This window comes from Athene noctua, chromosome 2 (assembly GCF_965140245.1).
Source record: "Athene noctua chromosome 2, bAthNoc1.hap1.1, whole genome shotgun sequence".
NCBI lineage: Eukaryota > Metazoa > Chordata > Aves > Strigiformes > Strigidae > Athene > Athene noctua.
Genome location: NC_134038.1, coordinates 54490755 through 54510464, shown reverse-complemented (window position 1 = coordinate 54510464; position 19710 = coordinate 54490755). Strand labels below are relative to the sequence as shown.

The 19710-nt window shown below is 37.7% G+C and overlaps 1 protein-coding gene across 5 annotated transcripts in view; it reads left to right on the top strand.

Moving 5' to 3' along the window:
- The window catches only part of DLGAP1 (DLG associated protein 1), a 422469-nt gene that overhangs the window by 268657 nt on the left and 134102 nt on the right, over nt 1–19710 (top strand). For 2 of the 5 annotated variants that reach the window (XM_074899140.1, XM_074899141.1), the window contains exon 4: nt 8168–9193. In XM_074899140.1, coding sequence (XP_074755241.1) covers nt 8240–9193 — 954 coding nt within the window. In that variant the 5' untranslated portion in view covers nt 8168–8239. Of the gene's footprint in view, nt 1–8167; nt 9194–10019; nt 10137–17894; nt 17946–19710 lie in introns of those variants that run through there. The other 3 variants (XM_074899143.1, XM_074899144.1, XM_074899142.1) reach the window with 2 other exon arrangements.

Genomic DNA, 19710 nt, shown 5'->3' with positions numbered 1-19710 from the left:
CAAGTTTACCTTTGCTGTTTTCTACTTTTGGATTGAACCGGAAGGAACAGGTTAAAATGAGTAAGTTTAAGTTTTGATCTAAGCATGACTGTTTTCTTCCAACCCAATTAACTTTCTGCCTTGCTGACTGAGCTCTTTTATCTCATACCTTCAGAGATGCCTTTTGTTTCTTCCAAGAGTAAGTTTCTCACATGTAGAAGTCCCTTGACCATGGATATGAGCTGAACATTCCTGCGTTATCTCTTTTCCCACTGGAGAAACCTGTCTTGGGCACACAGGACCTGGAACATATCCATGACCAGGCAGGGTGATCATAGTAGTGGTTACAATATGGGACATTTCCACTGAGGCTTTGTGGGTTTTTTTTTCTTTCTCGTGGGCTAGTGAGGGTAGCATATGTGCTGTCCAGCTGTGAAGATCAATAAGCCCTCTAGTGTCATTCTCTTAAAAGTAATGTTTTCACAACTCATACCCTTGGTCTTCACAGAGCTCCTGTAAGGTTTCCATGAAGTTTCTCCATTAAGACACTTGTAAATTTCTTTCTTCATTTTCATTAGTTTCTGGGGCTGACAACAGATTTTCAGGGGTGACACCATTCAAACAGAGCTACCAATTGAAAGCCAAGATGGGAGACCATCTGCAAGCATAGAGTGATGCTTATATGTTTTTTGTAGCATTCCCTTTTGCTTGGACTTAAAAGATCACAGTGTACTTGGAAGAACATTTTTCAAGGAAATCAATCTCTATTTCTGCTAAATGAGGTCAAGGTCTGTGAATAAGACTGGAGTTGTAGAAAGAGTCTCATAAAACTATGTTTCATTAAATTAAAATGGGTTGGGTGATTTTTTTTTTTTTGTGGAAAAATAAGTATTTAACATAATGGTTAGCTCAGTTTCTAAATAGTAAGCAATAAAAAGCTTAGACCCAGTTTGAGTCATGAGAATTGCTTGTCAAGACCAACAAAGTCCCATAATCACACTGTCATTGCCACCATAAAAATAAAAGTATGTTTACCCTGGTGTGGTGTGCCTTGAGTGGACTGTAGCGCATAGGACTAAGAACAGGCAGTTTCTCGGTTTGACAGTGAATATTGTAATCTCAAGATATGTGTAGAAAAGCTCTTGATACCATGAAAACCTGTAGCTGAGGCAATAAGTTAACTGTGATTCCTGTCACAAAAGTGCCATGCTATAGAATTGCAGAGCACTTAAAGAACTGGTAGAAAATGAGCTAGTGAGCCCTGCAGCTGAGAATTGTGTAATGTTGGTGCAAGATTTGACTTAGATTAGCATCTTCCCTTGGATCACTGTCAAAGAGTCACTAGATGCTGTAGTGGCTCCTTTGCTTGGTCACATTAGTGTCCTTGCAATCAGAATCAAGTGTTTCTTTTTTACAAGGATGTCCATTTTCATTATGTGACCACACTGCACAGCATGAATTTACTTGACTTTCACAGGAAAAGTACATTGTACACATTTAATGTAGGTTTTATGTGCTGATCATCTCATTCCTACTAGAAAAATAAGCCTTTCACATTCATAACTGACTGACTTGCAGCAGTCTATATACGTACCTGAAACCTCCATATGTGTATTAATCATTTAATGCTGTATGTTTTATGCACTGTGATAGCCTCTCTATTTTTATGAGATGTCAGTGCTGTAGGAAGTGCGGCCTGTCCCTCACACTTGCCTCCTTTTGTGATCCTGTGATAATATAAGCAATCTAAATTACAATGATTATCTGTAATTCCTATAAATTAATGACTGTAATCCTTTAATTTTAAGAAAGCTTCTGTGAGGAAAGAAAATAAAAGATCTCTAGAGACACAAACAGGTCTAAGAGTAGGGTACCCAAAAGAGAGCAACCCAGTTAAATATGTGTTAACTTCATTCCAAATTTGGAATATCTTCCTTTGCATCCTCTTTTGCTGTTCCCCCAGCCCAAACAGCATTCTGGAAACTCATTGTAAGTACTGCCAAAAAAAAAAAAAAAGGTCATAAAGTTCATCATCCTATGGACTAAGAAGGATAAAATGCAACATCTAAACTTGTATATGAGGTATATGCTTCAATACTGCCTATATGACATTTATCAAATTATTCAATTTAATAGATATTACATAATAGATATTACAGATAATTTAATTCATATTATATGCACATTATACAGACATGATCTCCTGGTCGTTTTCTTTCTGGGAGAAGAAAATGCTGATTGGCACTTCTGAATTTGCAGTGGAATTCACAACAGGCTCTCCAACCAATGTGCTGTACCTTACCAAGTCAGAGAGACTCTGTGTCCTATACCACAGAAAATGCATGAGGAATCTAATTACACAGTATATTATTACTCACTGGAGCAGATCAGAATTTTTTTAAAAGTTGACTGTTAATTGTGTGTGCAAATGAGGAAAGTGGAAGGGCAGATGATCACAGTTCAGTATTTCTATTTGTAGAGCCAAGGTCTTTGCATGCTATCCTGCCTATTGCCAGTCACACTCCTAACAGGATTGAAAAAAATCAAACTCTGTGTCAAAATTTTGCTGACATATTACCGCTAGAATTCTTGCAGACCTTGTAAAGCATTTAGATATGACTCAGAGATTAATTATGTGTTAGGTTCCTTTAGTGACTACAGTTTTAGTGACACTCTTATTGAAGAATCCACTTGCTATTACCCACAGAAATGAAGAAAATAAATCCAAAACCAAACCTTCAAGGCACATACTACCCTGGTACTGACCACCACAGTTGCTCACCAAAAGCACGTGGATGAAAACAGTCATCAGATGTGAATGTGAAGCTTATCACCACAAGTATATACAAACTAAAGATTGTTGGATGCAGACAGAAAAAAAAAAAACCATCCGTTTTTATTACATCATTGGTGGGATGCCTCTCTTGTTTTTTCTGTATGCATACCATTCACAAGGGACTCCTCACAGATCAGCTGCATTTTTTCCCCAGTTATTCCCACTTATTGATCTGCCAATGGACTTGGAATGAGTTTAAGTTACTGGGCAAAACATTTCTCTTTATGGCTGATGAAGATTAAATTATATTGTAAGTATTGCTTGCCTGGTGTGATTGCTGACATGGAAGCAAAAGCCAGACATTCTCTTGAGAGTTTTACTGAAGGCATAGTATCTTTCATATTACATGCCAAAATGGATTGGGAAGATAATGTGAGGCCTCATTTTCTTCTGAATATCTTCAAAGATAGATGCATTTTAGAATATGTATCCTTTTATTGATGTCTAGATTTTCATTAATGTGATGTAACATAACAGAAAGGCCACAAGGAATGGCTGCAAAATATCAAGACCTTTGGGATAAAGCAATGTGCTACATGAGGAGCATGTGAAAGTTTGATACTCAGTGTAAACACACCTTCCACATGTTTGTAAAAGTCTGAGAACCAGGGAAAGGAATTTCCCTGGGAACATCCTATAGCGTGTGAGTAGATAAATAAGCAAAAGCTGCGAGTCACTGATGTTGGTGATCTCTTTGTTTACCATGGGGCATAAAATGGAAGCACAACTACAAATAGTACTGCTAAAAAGCGTAATTTACATCCTCTCACTTCAAACAGTAGCACAGCATTTCTTTGAAAAGACTGCTGTGATCTGAGGTGTAAGTACCAATATGGTCCAAATGTGTGTTTCAATTTGTGCTCGTGATTAAATGCCTTCCTGACTCAGAGCTGTACATACATGACATTATATGTTTACATTGCTTTCCATCTGTGTACCAACCCTCAGCTTCTGGACCTGGCACAGAACTGAGGATTCAGAAGCATCATCTCACTCACTGAATGGTATCTCTCACTCCTTAGTTTCTGAACAGACAAGGATATTAAATTTAAGGTGCTGTGGCCCTGCTGACACTTATTTAGGGTGTGTCTGTGGCATTAGGGTTAGGGTTGGCTGTTAGGGAGTCTGTTGGTAACCACACATGACGTAGTTGCATTGCCTTCCTTCTGTATATTGCTAATACAAATTGCAAGAGCATGTTTGCTTCTCATATTCATCTTACTTCCATGTTTTTATAATTAAGTTGCACACCTTGACATAGATATCACTGCCATTCTGTCAGTTGTCTTAGCAGTTATTGGCCTTACACTTTACATTATGCATATGGCGGTTTGCCTTGCTCTGAATCTTGAACTGTTACATCATGAGTAACAACAATTTGGAACACATGAGTAGACAATATAGTTAAGTAAAATTTGTAAAAGTAACTTATGCATTCAGGTTTTGTTATTTTGCATGCATTTTCACTTTAATTATATAAGAATTCTTTACAAATTTTTCTAGCCACTAAGTTATTAGAACAAATTGTTGTGCGTTAGGGACACCATGTTAGCAGCAAGGATTAATATATTCATATCCTTCTTACCCACAGCATCTTCAAGAAAAAAAAAAGCAAATGTAATATGAATGTTGAAAATAATAAGCATTCTTCAGGCTTACAATGCTGTATCTATTTAACATCACATTTATTCCTATGCCATCAAGAGGTTTTGGTCTAGTGACCATAGAATTGTTATTTCCACTGTTTATTAATAGGCAGTATGTTCATCAATTATCTTGCCTTATTTCATGTGTAATTAAATGTTCCTAGCTGGCCAAAAATTAACAATACAATAAAAATCTTAATTGGTTTCCCCTCAGCTATTCATGACATGATCAGATAGCCCTGTCTCCAGCTGTTAATTGCACTAAACATTGATTGATAGGTTCAACCAACACAATTATGGAAAATTATGCATATTTTTTGAAAAATACTGATGGAATCAGATGCTTTTTTTCTAGACATATATTAACATATTAAAGGAGGATTGAGGTGTGAGAGTGATTTAGGAATTGTGCTGGGGAGTTTTCTGTGCATAATTATCCAATAAATATTTAGGAAAAGCACCACTCCTTTCCTCAGTACAGAGTATATTATACATATTCTTCCCTTCCTGGAAGGTAGGTACTATGGTACATTCTTGGTTTTTTTTCTGATTCATTTCATTTTCAATACCGTAGCAGCAGTAATGTAGTTAAGGTAAAATGAAGCTATATCCTAATTAATACTCTTGTCTTTTTAAGCCAGTTGGCACGTGATAATCTAAATGTTTTCAATGCTGTTGCAGCAGAAGAAAAAATATCTCATAATGCATACACCAGTCTAAGAGTTGGGAATAAACAATTTTTACTCTGAATTTCAATATCACACAGGTTTTGGAGCCTTTACCATCACTGCTTCTTGTTACACAGGTTGCTTGCTCCCTTTTGGTTTTGGTTCATTTTTCTATATCACTCTGGTCTTGGCTACTTCTTTTTTCTCCCTCTTTTATACCAGTTGCCCTGCAAAGCTTTATCCTCCCTTTTTTGCAACTCTATGATCTTTTGCTTTTACAATCATATTTTCCCTGTTGTTATCTGTATCTGTTCATCTGATTCCTCTTGGGCAGATCATCCTATCTATTTTCTGCTTTTTTCTCCAGTACTTCCTCATGGAAGATTCACTGACAGCTCAGACTCAAAATGGGTGTAGAACTAAATGTTATCTTTTCTCCTAAAAATTTTCACCATCCTACTTGCCATCCAAGCTCATATAGCAGTGCTTAGCCAATCTTCCTCCACAATTTATGGAAAGCCTGTCCCTTTCTTTCTCTACAGACAAATGTCACTTTTCATAAGCTTTTTCACTTTTTAAGAGTTCTTGCACATCCTCCTTAGCATCCATATTGCCAGTCCATCCAAAACACAGCTGGTAACACTGCTGCTCTCATCAGTCAAACCATACTTATATCTTTTAAGCTCATCTTGATCTTCAAGATGTTCCACACTATTCTGTCCCAGCCTATAAATCAGATCAAGTGTTTCCTCATCCCAGCCATCCAGCTCCATCAGTGTAATACAACTACCTATTCTTAATAATTCCATGACATCCCCCATTGCCTGTCATGACTTTACTATTCTGTAAATTATAGGTCCTTTCAGTTCTTTGTCTACATATACTCTTTTTCCACGGTACACAGAAATGAAAAATTCATAGCCATCCAGGTAATGAAAAAAAGAAAATAAATCACTGGTTCTGGGCATGTCCCACTTACTGTACTTCTCTGCATCTTTCTCATATCTTTGGGGGAAGGTTTTACTATTTTTATCTTAAATAGCACACTAGTCTATTGTTAGCCCTAAGACAATTTATCGATCATCTTGAGGACTGTTGCATGATTTTAAATGGATTTAAATAAAAATTAACTGGCTGAAGCCTTGTTTTCACAAGCCTTCAAGTGTGAAAGACATTCATAGATACCAAAGACTGGAGTATTTCTATTTGGTCATTATATCCTTTACTGGTATTCTTCTTGATGGATTATTCTTGGTCAAGTCACATTTTCAAGAAATGCATCTACTGCTACATCCCTTTGGATGTTTCTCTGTTATACAGTCTAATAAATCACATTTTTAAAGGAGTCAGTAGGAATGTAAAATGCTCTTTAGAAGTGCTAAGAATTGTCACTACAGTCTAATTGACAAGTCCAGCTCTCTGAATATATTGTTCTTGTGGTTTTAAAATTGCCTTTGGCCATTCTCCTCTTCAGGTAAGCCAACGAGATCATCTATTTGGAATATTTCAGGTGCTTTTTGTGGTATTTTGAAAACTCTTTTTTTGGAATTCAGGGTCTCCTCTCTGAACATTTTCTGCATTTCAGGGATCCAGTGAGGGGGAATGAAATACAGGACATCCACACTAGCTTTGAAGCATACTGAAAAAAAACTCCTCTTCAGCTCACTGCAGATTCAGAAGAAAATATAAAATATATTCTGATGAAATGCAGAGCATGCTTTTCCAGACTTACATTAACTTAATGCTGTTTTAGAAAACTTCATTATTGCCAATCTGCCAGTAGGTACAATGTCTACAAACTGTTAGAACATGAACTTTACCTGAGAGAACACTGGAGGAACATAGTGGAAAACTGTTTGCTATGCATGTCTATCCATACTTCAAGAAAGATCTCAAGGGTGACATTTAACAAAAGTAGTATGTGACTAGACATGCCATAAAAGAATAAAGTAGCTCAGTGACTCCCATTTTGGTTGTGTGTGGTATAAAAGGGCACCCTCTAAGGAGTCCTCTACCCATCAGGAGCTGAGATGGCACCATGAGAATGTTTTGCGATGTCTGAAACCCTGTAATTTACACATTAGTAGCTCAGAGATAGCAGTAACAGTTGCATCCAGACTTTTCCTAGTGGTGAGATCTGAAATGAGGACATCTGACCTCAAACAGAGTGGTTATTATATCACTTGCGATGAAGATTTGCATTTTCAACTTGTTGTAATCAATAGTCTATAGCATCGTGAGTCACTTCATGGCCAAATAACTGCAATCAAGTGTTAAGTGTTGAAATCCCTTATGCTGTTGTAGAAATGTGCAACTTTTGGCTATACCAGGTCCCCTAACAGTAGAAGGAGTAGTCAGGGATATTTAAACGCTGCTTAGTACTTTGAAAATTTATGGAAAATTAAACCAAGCCATGCATTATCAGAATAAGATTTTTTTTTTTGTGAATAGGAGCGAGTAGATAGTAAATACACCAGCCCCAAATATATAGGTTATTAAACAGTTGGTTTGGCTTCATTTTGACAGATAGATGCACTTGAATCATGAACAGATGTGCACTGAAGATAGAGAAAAGTTTCCCATTAATTGCACCACACTTTGTATTGGCCCAAAGTAACCAGGAAGTGCTCCATTAAGGACATGATCTTTTTTAATGCATTTATTTGGCCCTGAAAACATGCAGGTGAGCAATCAAGGCCTCCTGGGAGGCCCCTGTCTGTGAATGTTTTCAGGACTGAGGTTTTAGAGTATAGGTGGTGATACTTATCTTGCTGTGGAGTCATGAACAATAGTGACTTTCATATCAGAAAACTTTCCTTGCTTCTGTTTTCCAGCTGGTGGAATTAGATAATTTTTCTTGTGTATTATTTAGGTATCCCCTATCACTGTGTTGGACATGGAAAGATTAAGCAATAAAAAGAGAGAATGTTTATTCCAATTATTTTTACAATAAGAAGCAATGAATACTAAATGTGCACATGCTGATTTTTCTCTTAGCTTGAATATCTTATGGCTTCTGTTGTATTTCATTCTTTTAGGCCTTTCTCTGAGATCTGCCCATTGCATAGCCATACGTATTAGATGACTTTGGGACTTGCTTTACATCAACGATGAAGGGATTATCTAGCAGCCGTAGTCATCATCATGGGGTTGCCTGTGACCCTCCGTGTGACAGTCTGCCACACCACCCAGACAGGAAGCCATATTTGTTAAACCCGGTGGACCCCCATCCTGCAGACCACCCTTACTACACTCAAAGGAACTCTTTTCAGGCAGAGTGCATGGTGCCCTACAGCGATCAAATTGCCAGCAGCACATTTCCCCGGAGACATTACAGTTCCCACCATGAACTCAAGGATGAGTGTGCTCTGGTTCCCCACGGAACTGCCAACAAGACCAACCGCATTCCTGCCAACCTTTTGGACCAGTTTGAGCGGCAGCTGCCTCTGAATAGGGATGGTTACCACACTCTGCAGTACAAGCGGACTGCCATGGAGCACCGCAGTGACAGCCCAGGGAGGATCCGACATCTGGTTCATTCTGTCCAAAAGCTCTTTACCAAGTCCCATTCACTGGAGGGACCATCCAAGGGGAGCGTCAACGGGGGTAAAGCGAGCCCGGAGGAGTCGCAGACGATGAGGTATGGGAAGCGCAGCAAGAGTAAAGAAAGGCGATCAGAAGGTAAGCCCAGATCCAATGCATCAGGATGGTGGAGTTCAGATGACAACTTGGACAATGATGTTTGCATTTATCATGGTCCCAGTGGGGTCATGACCATGGGAAGATGCCCTGATCGTTCTTCTTCCCAATACTTTATGGAAGCCTATAACACTATTAGCGAACATACTGTGAAGTCATCCAGAAGCAATAATGATGTCAAATGCTCTACCTGTGCAAATCTGCCCGTGAATTTGGACTCCCAGTTAATGAAGAAAAGTTCTTGGTCCTCTACCTTAACTGTGAGCAGAGCCCGTGAAGTTTACCAGAAAGCATCAGTTAACATGGACCAGACAGTGGTGAAGGCAGAGACGTGTCAACAGGAACGGTCATGTCAGTACCTCCAGGTACAGTGTGGAGAACTGATTGCTGTTAACTGTACTCTGCCTTGTCTCAGGTGTTTGTGGGGGATGGAGGTTTGCTCTGATATTTCAACTTTCCCAAGAGGTCACTGATCACCAAACAAGGGGTAATGCTGCTGAAATTAAAAATAAAGCTGCTTTTTCTTTTTTCTTTTTTTTTGCCAGCATTCAGTATTTCAAAGAAACAGTTCATGTTGGAACAGGCTTAATTTTTTCATGTGAGAAAAATAAGACCTTTCTGTGTACTTTTTGAATTTATAAGGCAATCACAGTAGGGGTATAAGGAATTTGATGTCGTAGTGCTTGCACTTAGCATTACAATGTCAATTAACCGAATGTTACCAGGATACAAATTCTTTGATTTCTGTAATTTCAAGATTTGCCTTCATTTACTGCTTATTTTATTATGAAAGCTTTTGAGATCCATCTGAGAAACTTTGGGGTACCTTAATACTTTCTCCAGCAGGAAAACAACCTACTTTCCTTTTGCCACAGAATATAAATTCTCATAAAGTAATTATTGTATCATGTCCAGATTTGTTTATCTGGCTATTCCTCTTTCTCATGGCTTTGAGTCAAGAATAAAAAATCAAAAGGTTGGAATTATTGCTTGTTCTGATTATACATTTTAGGAGTACATCACCTACTCCCTCACAAGCTGTTTGCAGTTAATACAGCGTCACTATTTTTCACCAGTATTGTATCTTTAAATGTCAAGAATCAGATGTCTGCTCTTGGAGCTATCATACTGCCAGTGAATGTTTGTGGCAGGAACATGGATCAGAAAATATTAAAACTGTTTCATTCTTAGGAGAGCTGTGGATAGCTTTTATGCACTTTAAACGAAGCACTTATGGCACATCTAAGTGTGTGTGTAAGATGGAACAACGTTGCGCAGAGAAGAGAGAAGACCATGAGGAAAAAAGAGGTTTGCTAAGATGATTTGGTTTCATTTTAATGTAGTGGGACTCTTGTCTATTTGTACAGAAACTGTAGCGAGTTTTCTCATATGGGTGCTTTAATGAGACAGTCAGCTTCCACATTCTGTTGTTTAAAGTCAGTACGCAGAGAAAGCGTAGGACTGAAGCATCCGCATTTAAAAATTGATCTTAAAAGGTTTTATTGAATGGCATGCAGAATAATTTTGAATGCCAGCCTCTGAGATTCTAAGTTTTAAATGTAAAGAAATGTGTGTTTTCTATTAATTGTTAGGAGAGTGGGGTCGGGGGAGAGAGGACTATATGAATGTTCAGTGTGTGTTTACAGCTGTGTGTATGGACTCGGGAGGGAGAGGGGTTTCAAAATAGCCTCAGGTTGCAATCTTGTGAGGGTTTTTTTTGTATTAAGTCTCTTTTGTCTGATTTTTGTGAGTGAGAAGAAATCATAACTTTAGGTTTGATTGTTACGGTTACTTTGGACCCTGAGATTTCTTTTGTTGATGTTTTTGTTTACTCCTTCAATCTTCCTCTCGGGTTTAGATAAAATAGCTGACAATTCAGTATGTGACCAGATGGCTAGAAAAGAGCGAAAAACTGTGCCAGCATCAGCTTTAAATGAACACCTCCATAGGGACTTTTAGATAATGTTTAACTGACAGGAATAGACTCTTGAAGTGGAATTAGAGGACATTATCTGTGTCTGTATGAAAATATGTCCAACAATTATCAAGGGCAGGAATTAGAATAACTAAATTCTCACTTAGAATAACTAAATTCTCACTGTGTTTCCCATCCTCAGTAGTAGTTTTATATTGGTTTTCATTTAATTTTATTTAATTTTTTCTAATTATATGCTTGTTTGTAAAAGCCAGGGAAATGTAAGTGGTTTGGAATTGCTTTTAAAAAAAGAAAATTCTTAACCAGGCTTTGATTAACATTGGTAATAATATTCAGAGTAGGGTAGATTTGAGGAATCAGGTCAGGATTATTCTTCTCTCTTGGCAGCTTGAAAGGATGACAAATGGATATACGTATTAAAAAGTCAGCCTATTTTGAATGCATCCCATTGCCTTTCTCTTCACTACATCACTTATCTTTTTACCCTACAAGCCCTTTGGGGCTTCGACTTTGTTGCCTTTTGTGTCTCCACAGTGCCCAGCACAATGGGGCACAGAACCTAATTGAGGCCTTTTGGCTGTCCTGCAATATAAATATATATTAACAGCAGCAGAGTATTTCTCCTTCAGTGGGCTGCAGAGGTATTCTGTATATATGTTGTTTTCCTGGTGACCTTCTCATCATTGTATCAAAAGGCTGGTGTCCTGTTAGAACAATTAGAAATGCACTAAATGAGAAGAAAGCTGCAAATTCATTACAATACTTCACAACTCTGATAATTTTATTTTATTATTATGATGCTTTTTTGTTGCTTTATTTAACTCATTAAATGTTAAATAGATGCTTTTATGAACTCACTTGTAATTTAAGCTGTTGTTTATGGTCCAGGACGTAAACTCTCTGATCCTTGAAAGAGGCAACTATTTTGTTCATGCAAACTCTTCTTGTGATAGTATCTGAATGCAATGAAGGAGTGACTTTTTTTTCAGTTCAGAGTACTGAGGATAATTTTCTTTATCCTGATAGATCTGAGTATATCAGAGATCACAGATGACTTCACATTTACTTGTAAGGGCTTTTATCACAAAAGTATCTGGATGAATTCTCAGTGTAAAGACATGGAAATAACAAATTATTATCTCACTTGGTGTGATATTTTCCACATAACTGTTCTGTGGAAGAAGTTGGCAGTAGTTCGTATTACAGATGGGCTTATTTCTCGTAATTTGGAATTTGGATCAAGTGCAGAGTCCTCCTGCATTGTACAGTTTTTCTTTACCCCCGCGGGGTCTGCTTCCAGCCCGGGTACTGAGGCACAGTGTCCATCCTTGGAGGCCTAGGGGAGGCTTGACTCAACACTCTGCATCTTCAGAAAGAGATATTAGCTCCCAGACTAGTCTAAAGACTGTCACGTAAACCTTTTGTTTTCACCTGCATTTTGGGAATGGAATTGTATTTTTCTCTCCTTTCTGTTTCTCATTTCAAGAATGAGGAACTGGCTAGTAGAAAGTTAAGATCCTTTTTCTGAGCAACTTCTTCAGAAAAACGCCTTTATTTGATCCAGGTTTACAACTGGACTAATTTGAAGGAGGGTGAGAAAGAACTGTTCATGCTTTCTCAAAAATTCTTCTTCAAAATGGTTTCCCTCCCTTGAGAGAATAATCTATGAAGGAGTGGACAGCCTCTACTTCTCTGGTAGCTTCTTCTGTGGAAAAATTAAAATTAAGCAAAACTATCGAAGACAAAATGTAAGCACCAGTCTTTTTCTGCAAACAATAGGGTCTAAATACATGGGTAGATATTTTTGACACTCTTGTTTTCTATGAATTCATGATTGTTGAAGCTAATAAGGTATCAAATACACTGCAGAGTTTGTCTCTGATTATAGTTTTGCCATTCAATGTTCCCTGTAATTATTGTTCCCATTGTCCTTGGTCCACTCGTTAAGAGATGGAGAAAAATACAAAGGATGACATTTTTCATATTATTCCTCTTTTCTTCTTATGTGGGTCAGTCATATGTTTTCTTTTGATCCCATCTGATGAGACTGAAGTCAGTTGGGGCTGAAGATGGAAATTTTACTTCTGAAAACTGAAGTGCAGTAGGCGGAGACGACAGTGCAGTCATCCAAGTTTCACATTTGCATAGCTTGTCCTTTGGTGAGAGATTGTGAGAAATAATATAAAAAAATATAAACGAAGTTTCTGGTTGTAATAAGAATTTGTGGGTCGTGAAGGGCTGTAGTTCATACTTGTATTCAGTTTCCTGTGTGAAGGTTGTCTGTAATGTGAATTATTATATAATCTGTAGCGTTAAGAAACCCATAGGTAAAGAAGTTACTTGTTTTCCAGTCTCAGGACAAGGCACTTCCAGAGTTTCTTAGGAGATACTGCTCAATCCTAGCTTCTTTCTGTTGCTTGTGTCCATGGATGGCCAAATAGAGGGCAGCATCCTATGTCAGGATACTAATAAGGAACAGTATCTGTCATACAATTTGTTAACGTGATATATTAAATTACAGAGTGATTGTCCTTATGACACAGCAGTTTATGTTAGATCTCTTATGTGTGCAAGTCTATCTGCATTTTCAGTTATTCTGTACTGTTTCCTCATTTGTGGTGTTTGCATTTCTCTCACAACTACCATATTCAAATTAATCTTCCAGTATGTTCTTGTGTATATATGTAAATTGTATTTTAATATCCATGGACCTGCTTGAGTGGGTCCACAGGAGGGCCACAAAGGTGTTCAGGGAGCTGCAGCACCTCTTCTGTGAGGACAGTCTGAGAGAGTTGTGGTTGTTCAGCCTGAAGAAAAGGCGGCTCTGGAGAGAACTTATAGCGGCCTTCCAGTACTTAATGGGGGCTACAGGAAAGATGGGGAGGGACTCTGCACTGATAGGATAAGGGATAATAGTTTTAAACTGAAAGAGAGTAGATTCAGATTAGATATCAGGAAGAAATTCTTTCCTGCGAGGGTGGTGAGGCACTGGAACAGGTTGCCCAGAGAAGCTGTGGCTGCCCCCTCCCTGGCAGTGTTCAAGGCCAGGTTGGACGGGGCTTTGAGCAGCCTGGTCTGGTGGAAGGTGTCCCTGCCCATGGCAGGGGCTTGGAACTAGGTGATCTTTACAGGTCCCTTTCAACCCAAACCATGCTATGATTCTATCTTCCATTTTTCATATTCCTGAAGACCTGCCTTTTTTGCTCTTATTCATTAGAAATTGAAAGTGAATGAAGCATATATTATTTCCCCTTCAATTTTCCAGTCAGAACTACAAAGTATATGAGGTGTAAGTTTGAAATTTTCTTACTGAACTCATTTGAAACATACTTCTCAGTGAAGCTAGTGAAACAATTTGAACAACTGTAAAATAAAATGTCAAATGTCATAATGTATTCTAGGCCATCTTCCAGGTAATGGAATAATCATGAAAATGTTTGGAAATTCTTAAGTGTTCATGAATTTTAAAATATCCTAGTGTCTAAAACATTAAAACTGAAAAAACATAATTCACAGAAAGCTAATTTATATCAGTTTTAAAATTGTGAGATGGGTAATATGAATAATGAATAAAGTTATGGAATTTGTGGGCACTTGGAAAATATAAATAAAGCACAGAATAGCTTATTTACAAAAAACACATTAATAACAAATAATTCCACTGATTCTACATCTTAGTTATTTAGCCTACCTGCAAACCTACCCAAGATGTCTTTGCTATATTCAGTCAAAGATGTAGGAGAGTATTTCAGTATAGCTGTCCTCCTCATCTTTGCAGTCCTTTACTTTACCTTAAAAAAAACCAGAAATTGTCAGCTGAGGTGATGAGTATAATCTTGCCACATATTTCACCTTAACAACTGCTGTGTTCTCATTCATTTAATTAATACCTAGACTGACCTTTGGTGTCTGAGTAATGCAGTAATGGGGGTCACCTGAGCACTTGAGAGAGCTGTTCTACAGCAATATCAGTGCTTCACATTTAGCTGCAATTTTATCTGCCCATGTTCCTTAGGTAATAATTTTCTATCCTTTACTTTCATCACCATTCTGTAACTTTTTATATTGAATATACGGGTACTGATCTTATTTTTTCTAGATTAACTTGAATTACTGTTGGTTCATTCTGTTAACATCCCTACTTGCTAATAGCGGATCCATTAATGAACATAATTTTGGCAGCTGGATCACTATTTTGTGTTGCTAGCACAAGTTATATACAATTTAGCAACATATTTGTGTGACAGTACATTACACACACTGTTATGTCAGAAATGTTTATGAAAATTATGGCTGCAAATATAGCTGGCATTTGGTATCTATTGCAGTTCCTTCATAGGTAAGATTTGACTCAGTCCTGGATCTGACTTCTTTCTGTAGTCTTAAATATCTGAAGTGTTCTAATCTTACTATTTTCAGTATTTTCACAGTAAAAAATAAATAAAGTAAAAATCTTCAAGACAAATCAAGTCCAGCAAAGAGGATCATTTCAGTCTTCATCTGAGTTTGAAATCATTAACTTTTATTGTGGAGACATGCTAAGTAGGTGTGGAAAAAAACACTGAGCAGTGATGTTTTCCTTAGTCGAAGGTGCAAAGTAACAAAGAATATTTCCCCTAGATCCAGGTATTGGGCTTTTTGTTTCTAGAATGGAATTTGTAGTACAGATCTTGAGTGGGGAAATATGACAGTGCCAGAAGAGTGGTTTGAGCTGGGGGCAGCTGGCCACAGTTTCTGTTCTGCCTTACAAATGCTCTTGTGCTGTGCTTGTTGCACAGCTGACCTCCTGTCACTAGTGAATCAAGCAACAAGAACATGAATCTGTTGTGTATTGTTTGTCCTTTCATCCTCTCACCCTGAGCCTCTGCACGGGACTGTCTTGCCTCGACTTCTGATAGCTATGTATTTCTCTCACCAAAGGCAATGTGCCAAGGCAGTCAGATAAGGCACTGTGACAGTTCTGATGGTCCATGGCTTCCAGAGACAGTCTTTGAATTGTCTCTAAGAGTCTTTTATGCAAATAAGTTGTGTTTACTTTTGCTTTACTGACATAACTCCAGCCAATCTCCCAGTCTTTGAGATTTCCTGTTCTCTAGCAATTCAGTCCCTAGCAGATGAGAGTCAAGACCATGACCTTAATTTGATATCCAGTGGGATACTACGGTAGAGCAGAGGTGAAAGTTTGGAATCACTAAGACACACTATGATGTTCTGAAACTGGGAAAGTTTCCTTAGAATCAAATGAAAGCTTCTTTTGCAGGTATATTTCATTGTTGTAATTTAAAAAAAAAAAAAAAAAAAAAAAAGCACAATGTGGAAGTTGCAGTCAAGTCTGTCCACTGTCCACTAAAAAATATGACAGAAGCTAATAGCCAGCTGGAAATGGTAGCTTAACTGCATTACTTACAGCTGCTGCCTGTGAGAGCACAACATGAGCAAAGCACCAGAGATTATCCAGTTACAGTCAGCCAACAGAAACAGCGTAAGGGCTGTTTCTCAAAATGCTCTCCCCACCACATCTGTGTTTTTCCAAGGATACAGATTCAGCTGCATGTTCTCCATACACAAGCCAGTTTCCTGCTGGCTGCTTGATAGTGGGCTTGTGGTCATGTGTGGTGAAAGAAAGGTAAAATGACATCTTATTTAACAATATTGGCATTTGATGCCAACTAGTCACTCTATGCAGGTGGTGAAGTGATTAGGAACAGAACTGTTTCACCCCAAATAAGGTATCTAGAAGTGAAAGAACATTTCTCCATAGATAGTCATTGAAAGTGTCCTGTCAAGGATTAGTATTCATGTTAACAGTCATCCTGTCCTACTTACTTGGGCAAGGAGCCATCTCTCATTATAGCCAACTGCACTGAAAGCTTCGAGGGTATTGAGAAAGATAAGAATGAATGTCTGACCTCTGCCACAGAGAGAATATCATCCATGAGTGTCACTGGAGCAGTTCTAGTTTGAGGTCCTGGCCAAGAGTCCTGCTATATGACGTTCAGTTCAGTTTCCTTCAGCTAATAGATGCAGCAGTTGCTGTTTGGTTTCCTTTCTGCAGAATGTGTTTGGGGGTGGCAAACTTGCAAGGCCCTTGGCTGAAATCATTTTATCCACGTGGCCTGCTTCATGGTTGGCTGGATTTTTATACGTAGAGCAGGAGGAGAAAATGTATCTGGAATCAAGATGTGTTTTGTGTAGGACACGCATCCTCTTCATAAAACAGGATGTGAAACAGATTGATGTTAGTGGTCAGGGCACCTTTTGATGAATGAAAATTATAAACTGGAGCGGTGCTTGAAGAGTGTTGTCTATTGAATTACTCTATGAGGATTCATACTGTTTTAGAAGACATTCCGAACTTTTTTATGTGAAGGAAGATTGCGATTCTTCACACTATTTGTTCAGGTTTGATGCAAGGTGTGGGCACTTAGGATTGAGGAAGTAATATTCTATCTCAGACAGGGTCTTTGTCTTGGCTGTTATTGCTCTTCATGTAAAAAAATATGGAGATAAGGCAGCTAAATTATATTAATTTATAGTGGAACCTGACTGCTGAAATACTACATGGTAAAGCAAGTGTTGCAGCAGATACTGAGCATATTAAGTTTGTCCTAAATAGAAGCAACCTTCCTATCTGCCTTTCTGAAAACTCGTAAGGCTTATTAAACATATATTGTTCTTTAAGCTAAGATTTCCCTTTTTTTGAGTACTTCAATGATTCTTAACACATGCACATTGATAGAATGAAATGCTTGTCATCTTTATTGGTCTGATTAATTCAATATTCATGAGTGCTAGGAATAGGCTTAGTAAGTGGAAGATGGCAATTGAAACTTCCTTAACAGCATGCAGAAGAGGCATAATAACGGCTAAGAAAACCAAATTACATGGGTTTGAAAATCTGCACTGAGCAGTCATTAAGCATTGTTCTTCAGTTGTGTGATTTCATTTCATTAAGTATTTGCATACTAATAGAAAGCTAAAGTTACAAGTCTACTGCTGTGAGCGATGGTTAGCCACTCCTTCCAGTCCTTGTGTTTACTTCTGTAGTCATCCACATTGCTTTGGCAAAGCACAGGGAGAAGCTTTAATGATTTCAGCTGCAATAAACCAAATCAAACTAGAGATCAATAATGAACTTAATTTGCTATAGAGACAGTCTGTTTGCTATTTCCTCCAGTGAGGTAAGTTAATAACAATTTTTTTGGGGGAAAAAAAAAAAAAAAAAAAAAAGGAAATTAGATATTCTAATTTTATTATTTAGAAACTGGATAAAAAATGGTGTTTTTTACCTTTGTCCTTACATGCTGGGTTTATTTCACATATCACTGTGTGAGCTTTTGAAATGAATGTTTGAAAACTGGGGGGGCCAGTATGCCTGTTTGCTTGGTTTCTTTATTTGGGGACCTAGACTATCTACTAGAAAAACCCAGTTTCTTTATATCAAAAAATACATTAAAGGAATTGACCAGTCAGTTCAGCCTGGTTAATGACAAAGTGTGACCACTTCCAGAGCAACATAAATTTAATTAAAGATCAGGGAAGGTAATCTGTACACTCAATTAAGCTGAATCCAGGTAAGATGTTGGCTTTCGGCAGTATGTTATCTGTATAGTCTGTTCTGTTTACAGAAGAATCTTGTATCTGCTATTTAATCAGAAAAAAAAAGCTATAGTCAGGCTTAGGTTTCATACTTGTAACAAACATTTTATTTCTAGGTGCATGCTGAAGTCTTAAGTCTTAGTAAGTTGCCTGGCTCAGAGGCCTTTGCTGAATACTTTCTATGTATTTTCAAGTAATAATGGTGTCCTGTTTCAGTGCACTTTTTGTATAAGTGCACTCTTTGATTTTTAGGCTTGTAAAGAAAGAATTATACATGATCTTAAAGATCATTTACAGAATGAAATGTTTCCAGGATTTCTATTTCTTCAATACTGTGAATAATAATAGTTCTATTTTAATAAAAACAATGATGTTCATTGTTAGATCCGAATTTAGCTCTTCCCCCTTTTTCATGTGAGAAAAAACAATCATGCAAGTGATGTTCCTGCTTGATATTCTGATACTGAAAAAAGGTATTGCCAAGGTAATTGGATAATATGATTTTCCTAAAAGCATGAAACAGCTTTATTTCAGGTATGTCAGTCTTAATGCCATTAATCCTCTAAGGCAGTAGATCCCGTGCATATGCACTTACGTGCAGTGTAGTATGTGGCCTTGCAAGACATAGTATTGGCTGTTCAAACAAAGTAAGAGCCTGTGGGAAAATCTGTGCAGACCTTCTGAGTGAAAAAAAGAGCTGGAGGTTGACATAGACACCTTCCCCAGCATATTTCCGATAAACAGAAGGAAACACTCTATAGAATGTATAGTACAATATATATAGAAACAGAATGGAATAATGTGATTGATTTTAGTTTCACAATTTGGAGTTTTGAGAGCGTTTATGTTTAACTTTTTTCCTATGACATGAAACACTTCACTGTGACAGTAAATTGTGTTGTCTGCTATGAGCTGTTACAGACATTCCTTTTAGGCACCAAAGAAAGCACTCTGAAAATCAGGTTACTACTTTTAGTAGGTATTGTTTGAGGTATTTGACTATAGGCACAGAAGTATTGAAACACTGACGTTATTTCATCTGCCTGTATTTTCTAAACAAAATAGGTACAATGAAAGGAAATTATGAGCTTTAAGGGTTGTTTGTCCTACTCAAGTAATACACAGACAGTCCTCTACGATCCTTGCATTAAAAGTGTTACAACTTTTAATAGCCAAAGCAAAAATCTACAACTTTGAAAGCATTTCTTTACCCTGCAAATGCTCCCTACCGGTTACATGATGCCTTACTGTTTTCTCCTACTCCAACTTCTGAAATCAGGGTTTCTGACTCTTGTGAAACTGAAATAAGATAAAGGGGAACTGGACCCAGATTTCTTTCCCTAATAT